Genomic DNA, 13,622 nt, shown 5'->3' with positions numbered 1-13,622 from the left:
TGGAACTCGGAATGAATCCGAAACATGCAGGTAAAGGAGGCAGGTGGGCTCACAATGACGTTAAATACACAGACATCAGCACGTGAGCATTCGATTTTCTCCATGGTGTAGTCAGGTGCATTCTCCACGGTCAACTTACAAGATTCCCTTTCCACATTATTTTATAAAAATACAAGTATACACCTCTGTTATTAATTCAAGCAACTATTTTAAGTTTTAACCTGTGATAATTTGACATAACTTAACAAATTAGGTTAAACAATTTCAACTTGTTTTTTTAAGTTAAGATAACATAAAAGTAGAAAAATGCTGCATTTTTTACAGTATGGTTTAATATATTGGTATTTAATGCATTCTCTGAGAAAAGTTTTACCTGCAAATGTCAAATCCATAATGCTGGAATTGCTCAGATGTTTTTTCAAAGAAATAAAAAGGCAATGTGGCAGTATGATCCTGTATCAAAATTTTAGGTTTATAAGGAGTACCAAGTTCAACTGGATTATATTTCACAGTTTAAGTTACTCACAATTACATTATGAAGTTATTTAAATGTTACAAATACATTGTGTTTTACATTGCAGCAGATTAAATGTGCCTCTCCTTCATAAATCATGGTCATCTGTCTGACCTAAAAGATCCAGCCAAAGCTATTCAAACATGTTTAATTCCCACAGATCAAAGATTTAGACCCAGTTTAGTTTTTGTACTAGATCTCTCTTCCTCAGAGAAATGAGTCAAGCAGGTAGAGTAGATAGAGGAGAAGAACGGCACAAAGTGATGAGTAGTTTTAATGAATCTTAGTTGTTTTAATGCTCAGTCTGACTAGATACAGATTTAGAAGATGTTTTTTTCCCACTACACATAACAGTTGAAATGTACTGCTTTACAACATTGACCTGTGATGTTTAAATGGCAACCTTTGGAAATGCATCTATGTGAAGGGTAAAAAATTGTACAACAGATTTATTGGTAAAACTAAAAAAACAGAATGAATATATAACATATACAGTATATAAACATTTGAGTAACAGTTATAAGAAAATAAGAAATTAAATGCAACACAAATGTATGTCTGTACTGTCAAGTCAGAATTGTATCATTTCAGACGATACACAAACACAGTCTACTGAAAAACAAAATCAGATGAAATAAACCAGTGTTGCTGTATACACAGTAGTGGTTGTGTGTACTGTATTTTTGGGTGTATATAAATGTGTAGGGTTATATCAGATGATATTTGTTACATCACAGAGCAGCAGCAGGTGGCTGGGTAATCATCAGCGTTCACTTGAAACTCATTTCCATACACATAATAAAAATGGGATTTTCCTTTCCACTTGTAGTTCACTTTGGTAATGGGAATAAGCTCTATTGTCTGTCTCTAGAATAAGAGAAAAATATATAATTCAGTTCAAAGAAGACATGCAATTTTAGGTTAAAATAATAATATTAGATAAAAGATGATACAACAAAGTTTTTTTGGTAACACTTTACAATAAGGTTGTTTTTGTTAACATTAGTAAATGCATTAACTAACATGAACTAACAATGAGCAATATATTGTTTTCAGCATTTATTCATCTTTGCATGGGCCGGTTACCGGATTCAAGATAAACCGAGGTTTTAAAACCACAAAATTTTCTGTGATACCGTTCCCAAGGTATGATTATGGTTATTGTCAATCATTTGATTTAATTCAATCTGATATATCGATGCATCATGATGCGTTGCATTCTCAATTTTTTATATTAAGACACAGAAAATTCTCTCTCCCTTACACGTCTCAAGAGGTGGCATCTTTAATGTGTCAACTGAGTGCTTTACATCCTAAAAAACCTTTGACAGCAAATATAAAATGTGTTTCATTTACACAGTCTCCTCCACGTGCACATCTCATAGAGAAATGCGTGCGAGCACTGCTTTTTAAATAATCTATTATTTGTTGCATCGATGCAGTAATCATTCACATTACATCCAACAGCCTAACTAAGTTTAATAAATCATGTTAGCTATGCATTAAAGGGATAGTTCACCCAAAAATTAAAGAGGCCCCATTGACTTTCATTGTAGAAAAAAAAGAATACTATGAAAGTGAATGTGGCCTCTGATCGGTTTAATTACAAACATACCTAAAATTATCTTCCTTTGTTTTATTCAGAATTAGAATCAAAAATGTATACAGGTTTGTAACAACATGGGAGTAAGTAAATCAGGGATGGGCAACTTTGATAATGACGAGGGCCAGCATTTTTCTTCTTTATACCAAGGGGGCCAGAACCACACGCAATTTACATCATTCTTAATTTCCTTTATTAAGAAACCACAATATGTAGCCTGTCTTTAAAGATTTTAACTATAAAACTTAGCAATTATGCTAATTCTAAATTATAACTTTATTTTCAGTGGACAAGCATTTCAGATAAAACTTCTTAACTGCATTGCTTTAACATCTGTAACAAGCAAGGCACATTAAACTGGTATAGAGGAGTTTGTCATCCTGCCCTCAGAGAACCAAATTTTTTTGAAATAAATAATACATAAATTCAAAATAAAATATTTGAAAAAATGTTAATAACAATGTATTTTACCTTTCAAATCTGAGAGCAATTCTGTCCCGAGTATACGACCCGTCACCCAAACCAGAGGCATTATTTTGAACCCGAATGGACCCGGATGTAAACTGACGTGTGTGCAGTCTGCAGCCCCAGTGGCCTCGCAACAAATTTGGCGAGCTGTTCCATTTGTTTATATGACAATGACACCAAGGTAACCGCTAAAATTTACATTTAAAAATATCTGTCGCAAGCACTCTTGCAAACAGAGTAGAGGTTTGAAAAAGAAATTGACGCACACACGCGAGAGTTCAGGGCTTCTCGGGTCCGTTCGACAAAAACACATTCATTTTAAATAACCCGAGACCCGATTATTGTACCCGACCCGTGTCCGAGGCACGCGTTAAACTTTTAGACCCGAACCTGATCGGGTCTCGGGTCGGACCTCGGGTTTTCGAACCCCTTGAAGACCTCGTCTTCACATAAGCCCAAGCACGGGACTATGCTTACTGTGACGATCCGCAGGACCTAGCGCCCCCTCCTGGTTGGGAGTATTTACGTCCTAATACAAAAATCATAATTTTAAAAGTATTTGATTAAGTATAATATGATCCAGCGGACCGTATTAAAGCAACACTATGTAGATTCCATGTAAAAATGACTTACAGCTCCCTCATGTGGTTGAAAAGCGCAACAGTGCCTGGTATCAGACACTCTTTTGCAGGCAGGGGAAGGGGCGGGGCTGTGTTTCCTACCCTCCACCGCCACTTTCAGAGTGTGCTTGTAGCAGCTAGGAGGCTGCTCAGGTTGCAGCAACAGTACAATTTGTCCAGTTAAAAGTTGTTTTACCACTGAAATAATTTTAGAGACATTATTTAAAGGTAAAAAAACTACATGGTGTTGCTTTAAAATTTACCCCGGGCTGTGTGCGGCCCTCGGGCCGCCAGTTGCCCATCCCTGAAGTAAATGATAACAGAATTTTTGCTTTTGGGTGAACTATCCCTTTAACTAATGTTAACAAATACAACCTTACCATTACCAGTTATTAATTTGCAAGCACACAAACTACACACAACTAGGGTGGTACCTGTTGTAATATGCGGGAGTTTTGGGCATATTTTGTCTGATGCTCTCGTACTAAACGTTCAGAAGCTTGTGCGACAGAAGCATCAGGAAAACCCATAATCGGATATATCTACAATAAACACACAAATTACTACACAAAAACACACAACTGTAAACACTACATAGTTAATTTCCTCCTGTATTTATATCAAAATGATATACACTAACCTAAAGGATTATTAGGAACACCATATTAATACTGTGTTTGACCCCCTTTCGCCTTCAGAACTGCATTAATTCTGCGTGGCATTGATTCAACAAGGTGCTGAAAGCATTCTTTAGAAATGTTGGCCCATATTGATAGGATAGCATCTTGCAGTTGATGGAGATTTGTGGGATGCACATCCAGGGCACGAAGCTCCCGTTCCACCACATCCCAAAGATGCTCTATTGGGTTGAGATCTGGTGACTGTGGGGGCCATTTTAGTACAATTGTCATGTTCAATAAAACCAATTTAAAAATGATTTGAGCTTTGTGACATGGTGCATTATCTTGCTGGAAGTAGCCATCAGAGGATGAGTACATGGTGGTCATAAAAGGATAGACATGGTCAGAAACAATGCTCAGGTAGGCCGTGGCATTTAAACGAAGCCCAATTGGCACTAAGGGGCCTAAAGTGTGCCAAGATAACATCCCCCACACCATTACACCACCACCACCAGCCTGCACAGTGGTAACAAGGCATGATGGATCCATGTTCTTATTCTGTTTACGCCAAATTCTGACTCTACCATATGAATGTCTCAACAGAAACTGAGACTCATCAGACCAGACAACATTTTTCCAGTCTTCAACTGTCCAATTTTGGTGAGCTTGTGCAAATTGTAGCCTCTTTTTCCTATTTGTAGTGGAAAACGTTTGGTACCCGGTGGGGTCTTCTGCTGTTGTAGCCCATCCGCCTCAAGGTTGTGCGTGTTGTGGCTTCACAAATGCTTTGCTGCATACCTCGATTGTAACGAGTGGTTATTTCAGTCAAAGCTGCTCTTCTATCAGCTTGAATCAGTCGGCTCATGCTCCTCTGACCTCCAGCATCAACAAGGCATTTTCGCCCACAGGACTGCTGCATACTGGATGTTTTTCCCTTTTCATACCATTCTTTGTAAACCCTAGAAATGGTTGTGCGTAAAAATCCCAGTAGCTGAGCAGATTGTGAAATACTCAGAACGGCTCGTCTGGCACCAACAACCGTGCCACGCTCAAAATTGCTTAAATCACCTTTCTTTCCCATTTTAACATTCAGTTTGGAGTTCAGGAGATTGTTTTGACCAGGACCACACCCCTAAATGCATTGAAGCAACTGCCATGTGATTGGTTGAATAGATAATTGCATTAATGAGAAATTGAACAGGTGTTCCTAATAATCCTTTAGGTGAGGGTATATGCATATATACACGCTTGTGCTTACCATGTATTGGGCATTTTGAAACAACTGCTTCCCTGAGACATTTTCAAGATTCTGCACTTTGAGACCACTCGATTGTTCTGCTACGAAATCATCTTTTTCAGTGCTCCTAAAATCATCAAATCCATATCAAACAAATCTGAATATTATAAATAACATAAAACACCTGGAATAAATGGTCACCTGTGCAAATCTCACTGCTGTAATGCTAAATGTAAAAAAGGTTGGGTATTGTGAAAGTAATCATCCCAATTTAAAAAAAAATGTCTGATATGCTAAGGGTGGCCCAATTTGCGAGCACATCGAGAGGGGTAAGATTTGACCTGTAAACATTGCATCTTACATGATAACCTGAGATGAACTGATCGTGGTCCAGGACCTGATTTTCGTCTGAAAAAATGGCTGAAAATCCCAAAGTGTGAGCCTTGCTGGTTGCTTTAATAAAATTTTATGCAGATGGTGGTTACTAACTGGCCCAAAAGAGCCCAACCTTAAGTCTTTATGATACTGTAGTGCCTTGATATGACACGACTTTCTTTTAAAATGTAAATCTATGGATATGTCACCCGTTTAAATCACGTTAAAATCTTAAGCAACTGATTTAAAGTATCATTCATGTCTCCAAGCACAAACGGGACAAGCAATAATAGTGACACTTGCATTAATAAACACTACTAATCCAACACACAGATCATACCATTTAACAGTGAGATTGATGAAGACGAGCAACTGTCTCTTCCCACGACAGGTTTCACAATCACGAGTGCCGTGGCCGTTACATGAATTACATCTGAAAGATGACAAACAAAAATTCAGATTACAGAACTTCATTGGAATTTAAACTTTGAACTTTGAAATAATTTAGCTTGAGGGGTTCGACCTACTTCGTTCGACCACGGCCTCTGCACGATATACAGCGGTCATGAGCCTGACGAGATCCAGAACCATGACACGACCAACACACTTTCTGCACACGCACAAGAAAAGCGATCAACTTCAACTCCACATAAAAAAGTTTTTCCCAGAAAATTTTTGGACTGTGTACTAATTTTCTTTTAAGCTTTAATCCGTAACTTTATTCAGGTAAAAAAAACAAAAATCAGTTATTGAGCAAGTAGAAAAGAAATCTCTGTTTAAAACCATCACCTTATCTTACCTAGGGCTGGATAACGATTAAACATGACTAGTTGTTTGTAGATTTTTTTTGTTTACATCATATATTTGTGTGTACTGTGTATAATAATTATGTATATATAAATACACACACATGCATAAGAAAAAAATATATTTATAGATTAAATATATAAATTATATATAAATCTACAAATGTATATACACATGTTAATACTTCTTAAATATCTTCATGCGTGTGCATTCATGTATCCATAATTATTACACATAGTACACACAAATATATAATGTAAACAAAATCTTTTATTTTGCAAATGATTAGTCACGATTTATCATTATGCAGCCCTTTTAATAAACCGTACGCACAAGTTAACAATCCGTGCTCTCAGATTTGTAAACCGTACCCTCAGCCTTTGCAATCCGTACCCGCGAACCCACAAACCGTGCGCACACTTTTGCAATCCGTTCTCACATGGACAAACATGTCATCGTCGGAGACAGCTTAGTAAAAGAAGTTTGTCCGTTAAGGGCTTCTGTAGAAACATGGCTGCACAAAATGGCAACTTCCATGTAAGGGTGCTCTTGGTGTATGTAGATAAAAACAACTCATTCTAAGGTAATAAACGCATAACGGTTCATTATGAAAGGTCTTTGCAGGGCCGGAGTGGGGCCACTTTTCAGCCCGGGAGTTTCAGGCCCAAGACCGGCCCACTTTTTCCATAGTGTTATTCCAAATTAGCACTTTTTTCAAATTGGATAAAAAATAAAGCAACAGTTCAGCTCTTACTATAGTTTTTATTAATACTATCAACAAATAAGGTAAAAGTTAAATAATATTTCACTTAAGATGAGAAGTTAACAAAATATTCCTCTACACTCTAGAGAGGGCTGGGTTGTTTTTTTACCCATGGTGGGTAGATATTGGACAGAACAAATGCTGGGTTAAAATAACCCAATGATGGGTTGTTGTTATGCAACCATGGATTATAGTAACCCAACAGTTGAGTTAAAACAACCCAGCATTGGGTCAATTTTAACCCAGCAGCGTGTTCTGTCCACTACCCACCCACCATGGGTCAAAAACAACCCAGCCCTGTTTAGAGTCTATTCCACAAGGAAAGGTTGATAAATTATTAGCATTGCTAATGCTATGAGGCCTATGATTAATCAGGTGCAAATAGAAATATAAAACCCAGTCCTAATTAAAAAAGAAAACAGTTTGACAAAAAATATTAAATCCAATATTGGGTAAATATATAGCATAAAAAGTGATTTATAAGCTTTTTTTGGGCTGCTCATTTTTGACTGGGAACACAAAAGGTGTTATATGGTTCTGAACACAACCTGAGGGTTAAATAACTTTAATTCATATTGTTTACTCATTGCCTCCTCGTTTTCAGCGGGGAACTGGCTAATCTGCTGCTCAGAACCTGCTTGCATAATATTTGCAAAGTCTATGAATCGCATGTATACACAAAAGGCTAATATTTTAACAAAAAAAATGTTGGCTTGTAAATAGTTTGAAAACGGTATTAGCCGAATAATTACGTTGCTAATGCTAACCATTACTAGGCGTATTTCTCTTTAAGTTACCTGTTGTCACTTTTGTTTGTCCTCTTGAAAATAAATCTGTAAGTTTGTCACATTTGGCAGCATCATCCTCCAATGGATTTTTTCTTCAACCTGTTTTTTTTCGCCCTCCTCCTCTCAGATGCGTATTGTTACGGTAGGGCCGGCCCAGCCTACCGGAGAAAAGATTTCTTGGACGCGCTATGGACCGAACCAACTCTATGGGAGGGGAGGGGGAAATTCCTTCACATGGTACAACCCATGCAGAGGCTGCGCGCTGCAGTGTCAATGGGAAACGTGTGAAGTGTCATTTAAGAGAAGACAGACTCACTAACGTGACAAATGAAAAAAAAAAAAAAACTCGACCGGCCCAAAAGTGAAGCGGCCCACCGGGAATTCTCCCGGTTCTCCCGATTACCCACTCCGGGCCTGGGTCTTTGTACACCCTTGATAATATAGTTTTGTATATGATTTTGCATTTCTGTCTTAAGTGATATTTACAAAGCCACTTAATAATTTTTTTCAGTGAGAATTTCCTTAATTTTCTAAAATATGATAGAGAGTTGGATGACCATACTGTGTCAACTTTTCAAGAGGAGCGTGCACATATTCTTTGATTTTGTCTTTGGCTGACTGCAATTTTACATAGTTATGTAAGGAATAATCGACGACGTTCCATTGAATTATAAGAAAATAATGCACACCCAAGGTGCAATGCGGCACGACGCGAAGCATTATTTTCAAATAAATACAAAGGACCGGAGTCAATTATTCCTCTTATACCACGGTTACCACAAACATTGCTCTGGTGTCTATTTTTAAGACATTTGACAAGTTAGGTGTGCGGTTATCAGAAATGAATGCATACCCACGGAACATTTCTCAGCCAATCAGAATACAGCATTCAACAAACCTGTGGTATAATCAATAATAACATATTAACCAAATAAGTATTTAAGTAATTAAATATAATTACATAACTATTTAAATTGCATACGTTTAAATATTCGAAGGACTGTAGCATCCAATTAAAATATTTCGTAAATATTACGTACAACGTAAAGCACGTTTCCAGTTAGGAACGTATAAAACAGCCTAACACAGTTAAAACTTTATTAATTTCTGAAAATATCCAACATAGCTTGGAAAGCATGATTAAAAGCAACAAAGCGATTTCTAAAATGAGGGAGGGGCTACAAGTCCAGTTTGCAAAACTGTGAGAACGGATTGCAAAAGCATGCGCACGGTTTATGAATTCGCGGGTACGGATTGCAAAAACTGAGGGTACGGGTTTACAAATCTGAGTGCATGGATTGTTAACTTGTGTGTATGGTTTATTAATCCGAGCGCACGGTTTGTAAAACTGAGGGAACAGTTTAATAATCCGTGAGTACTGAGTTACTGAGTACTGAGGGGACGAATTACAAAACCGTGATCACGGATTTGCGGGTCTTGTTTTTTTTCCAAGGGGTAACCAGGCGGGCTCCGTATCATCTAGATGGCAGCGTTTAATATGTAAAGTTTTAAATAACGATCATTCAGGGAAGAGGGACATCATTTAAATATGTTAATTAATTGCATTCTTACATCTGAGGAATCATCTGTTGTTAAAACAATAAAAGTTCAAACTGTCCAGTTAAAAAGGGAACATGACAGTTCATGCAAAAAAAGTTATCAGCCGGGAGTCTGAAGTGATTAAATACTGGAACAGAGAGGACATTTTCCTCTGAACAGGCAAGAATGCGTGTTGAAACATTTACGCTTTTATTTAGTCAGCACAAAGGCATCAAATATAAATATTACTTTAGATATACGACTTTTAAGATACTTCTGTCAAATCGATGTATAATGACAGATTACAGTACCGGGGCAAATAACCGCAATTGCATAGTTCAAACAGAGATGGCAATAGAGAGGCCAAAACTACAGATTACAGCTTTAATGTAAAACATTATACAAACTGCACACAAAAAACCCACAAAACACATATGGTATTTTTCTGTGAATAATACAATTCCCAGCATGCAATTGGTCATGATGTCACTCACGTTTCCAGCTCCAGAGCATGTGATACAGGTACCTCTTCCGATTCCAAAACACTTGTGACAGTTCTGTAGAATAAACAGAATATAATGCTTTAAAATACAAATAAATATAAATGTAAAATATAATCCGAGTGGCTGGTACATCTATGTATTGTATAGATGCTTGCAAAAATGTTTATATGCATAAATAAATGAGGCCTTATGATCTTTGGTTTTTATTACAACCTTGACTGAGGAGGTATAAGGCACTTTAATGTTCTGCGTCTGGTCATTGAAGAAGTTTGGAGGATTAGTAGGAATCTGCCACGGCGATGGCGCAGGTTGATTACCAGCATCCACAACCTGCCCTGTCACACAGAGACATCAACAAAACAGTTTAAACCTATTTGCGTAAAATCTACATTTTATATTAGTAGACGTGCTGAAGATATACATGCTATGGCTCTGTGGTGATTTCAAAATATTTCTGTGTGTGAGTTTGAGTGATCTGTCGTATCAGATTCTGTCTCAACCAATGGCATGAATTTGAGGCGGGACTACCTTGAACAATATATGGGGGTGGTAGGAGTGGTAATAAGTATAATGTGTTAAGGCAGGCCTTTTCTATACTACAGTCAGCCACATAAAAGAATATGTAAAAACTTAAAGGTCACTTTTATATGTTGTTTGAACATGATTGCTCTCGCCTATGTGAACACAACCACCCTGTAATAGTAAAATAAATTTTTGCAAGAGAAGACATGCTTGAACTTTAAAGAAACGCCTCAAGTTAAAATTATAATCTTTTGATTAAGTCTTTTGAAAGCAGTCTCAAATTCTTTCTTTTGTAAAGCACAAAAGGGGATATTAACAAGAGATCCTAAACATGGTCTCATCTATACGCTGAATGTGAAAGGTGAACAAGGCTGTCAAGCAGGATGTGGTGTTTTACTAAAGAAGCCACATGGCTTTGGCGCAACATGACGGTGAGCAATCAGTACTGTTATTGATGGGTGAACCGTTCCTTTAAGCAAAAACGTAAACAATAAGGTTTTAGCCGGGAGTAAAAGCTTAATGATGATATTATAAATTTCCTTGACTTCAAGTACCCGTGAAAGGCTCCTGACTCCATTCAGATGTTCTGGACTCTGTGAAACTCTCCAAACGATACTGAAAATGGATGAAGAACAAGAACCTCAAGTCAGTATCACTATCAACATATAAAACATTAATAATGTATGCACTTACAATTATTTTACACGTCTATACAAAATATGATTTTGCTCTTATTAACAAAGACTCAGTTCTCACCCTGTAGGTATTAAAAGTCTCCATGCTGGTAATCACCCCGTCTTTAACAGGTGCAGAACTATAGCAACACTTGCTGGAGACGTATTTTTGTAGAGATTCACGAGCTTTCTGCTCTGAGATTGAAGGAATGCTGTTACAAAAAAAACCCAGATAAGATCAATAGATGGGTGATCTTTGCATGCAAGGGTGTGAAGTACAGCATTTCCCAATCTGGATCTTGAAATCCATTACACATTTAGGTGTACCAGTAACGTGACACTAAAATCAGGTTGTAGCGCACTAATCAATGCACAAAGTAAATCAAGAAAAATACTGTCTAGATTACAGTAAGTGAATGACATCCTTGCTTATTATTATTATTATTATAAAGAAAGAGATGTAACAAGATGACATTTTCAATATACAGCACTGTTTTAAAAACAGGCAACTGATGCAATATTTAAAGGAGTCAATTTGGGTATAAAAGCCATATATCGAGCTAAAGTGTTTATGAACATAATCACATTAGCACTAACTCAATTCACAAAACACTTAGTGTAATGTAGCCATCATGAAAATGCTTAAGTATGACGGTCTTTGCATGACAACCGCATGTTTGAATAGTATCATTTATATCATAGGAAATTGTGTTCAAGATAAGATTTTTTGCAACATGTTAAATCACAACATAGAGAAGGAAACTCACTGCCAGCCTTGGGGAGTTGGTGCTTGTTCGGGCACAGGCATGGGTACAGTTGGCATTGGAGGTGGAAGATACCCACCTGTTTAAGATGCATCAATACTTATACAATACTTATACCAAGGAAATCATTCACAGGTGTGTTTGAATTGAGATAAAGATTATATCCTGAACTTTATTTGTTGTTTAATAAGGAGCACAACTATAGCATTGCTTCTTACCTCCACCGCCGGCCAGGGTTCCCTCATATCCTGGGATTGTGTCGAACATGTTGGGAGGGGGTGCCGTAGGTGCGGCCGACATGTCTGAATGAAATACAAACAAACCGGTCAGGGCAGTTTTCAATATTGAATTACAGGATAGAAAACATTATACCGTAGTACTGCTGAGCATGTTATGAATGACTTTTTAATTAACTAATATATATATACACTTAAGGGGCGGTTTCCCAGACAGGGTTTAGATTAATCCAGGACTAGGACCATGCAGGACATTTAAGGAGTTTTCACAAACATGACTTAGGAAAAAAAAAACAATACTGGTGTGCATCTTGAGACAAAACAATTGCACTGATATATGTTCAGATAAGATGTTTTTAAATTAAGACAGCAAAAACTAGTATAATACCTGTATGGGAAACCAACCCCCAAAAATAACATTGCATTGACTTTGTATGTAATCTACTAGCGCGAATCGTTGCATTAGCATTTGGTGTTTACGCCCCAGTCTACAACTAAATGGTACAATAAAGCAATGAAAGATGCAATAACAAACTTACTTTTGTCTTGAACAGCACTTTTCTCAAATAGAAGAAAACTTCAACAGATTCATATAATGCGGTTGATTACAAATCCAATATCAGGGTTTCCTCTGGTGAGGAGCGTGTGCTCAACAAGCTTTATGTACTGCAGTACAGTATTGTAGGAAATATATGATTTACATTTGAGAGCCTGATTGGACGAGAGAGGAAAGTGTGGGAGATCGTAGTCACCCTTCCCATGAAATAACACAAGTCGTGACGTGTGCGAGTTAACATAAACGTCTCGAGGGAAGTGTCATATGGAAATGGGTGAGATGCAGAACTATCCTTACAAAAAGCATTGCCACAGGCAGCATTCAACTAAAGTAATATACTTTTATACAAAGCAATGACGGTTTTTAAATTTGCATAACCGCCCTCTGTCTCTATAGCCTAATAACATGGCAAGACACGCAACCTCTTTTCATTTCTATTCTTTAATTCACTTTTAATTCAGATTCATAGCACAAACCTGGCATGCACTGCAAAAAGTGGTATTGGAGGATCAAGCCTCAAGGAATACAGCTCATTTCAGTACAATATAAGGATTACATGTAGGCTAACATATAATTGCTTAAAGGGGACAGAGAATGAAAAAACATTTTTAACTTGTCTTTGTTGAATAATGGTAGTCTACCCGCATTCATGAACATACAAAAAGTGCTAGACATCTCAGTCTCATAGAAATTCCTCTTTTAAAAATGTCAGCCAGAAAACAGCCCAATCTGAAAAACTGATGCTTATGACATCACAGGCATCTAACTGCCCCTCCACTTTAAAATAATTGGCTACATTTTTGAGTGGCAGCAAAGTCAGCCAATCAGTAATGAGATTGCAAGTTAAGCCAGTAGGGGGAGCCAAATAGGTGCAAAACCACTTGTTTAAAATCCCCCACCCTAATAAAGCTATTTGAGAGAGGTTGTAGGAAGCTTCTAAGGCATTACAGACACAAACAAAATTTTTTTTGTCTACATGTCACATCACAGAACAAGGATAAATACTCTGTTCAATCATTCTATGTCACCTTTA

The 13,622-nt window shown here is 37.2% G+C and overlaps 1 protein-coding gene across 1 annotated transcript; it reads right to left on the bottom strand.

Moving 5' to 3' along the window:
• Window positions 1–787: 787 nt before the first annotated feature.
• On the bottom strand, window positions 788–12,729 carry LOC129413567 (protein SSUH2 homolog). Its single transcript, XM_055167281.2, has 12 exons — window positions 12,573–12,729; window positions 12,016–12,099; window positions 11,801–11,876; window positions 11,116–11,245; window positions 10,914–10,974; window positions 10,051–10,172; window positions 9,829–9,891; window positions 5,965–6,047; window positions 5,778–5,870; window positions 5,084–5,189; window positions 3,640–3,747; window positions 788–1,381 (listed from the first exon to the last, which is right to left on the bottom strand). The coding sequence occupies exons 2-12, from the start codon at window positions 12,095–12,097 to the stop codon at window positions 1,241–1,243; spliced, it is 1,065 nt and encodes a 354-aa protein (XP_055023256.2). The 5' UTR covers window positions 12,098–12,099; window positions 12,573–12,729; the 3' UTR covers window positions 788–1,240.
• Between the last annotated feature and the right edge of the window lie 893 nt (window positions 12,730–13,622).

This window comes from Misgurnus anguillicaudatus, chromosome 5 (genome assembly GCF_027580225.2).
Source record: "Misgurnus anguillicaudatus chromosome 5, ASM2758022v2, whole genome shotgun sequence".
NCBI lineage: Eukaryota > Metazoa > Chordata > Actinopteri > Cypriniformes > Cobitidae > Misgurnus > Misgurnus anguillicaudatus.
Note: the sequence above shows the minus strand (reverse complement) of the source record. Positions and strands in the feature narration are given on the sequence as shown.

Coding starts and splice junctions, on each gene's coding strand:
- LOC129413567 (XM_055167281.2), bottom strand. CDS start 12,097: ATGTCGGCCGCACCTACGGCACCCCCTCCCAACATGTTCGACACAATC. Junction 10,173..10,913: donor GAGTCAGGAGCCTTTCACGG/GTACTTGAAGTC, acceptor TCTGTGTGACAG/GGCAGGTTGTGGATGCTGGT. Junction 5,871..5,964: donor AGAGGCCGTGGTCGAACGAA/GTAGGTCGAACC, acceptor GTCATCTTTCAG/ATGTAATTCATGTAACGGCC.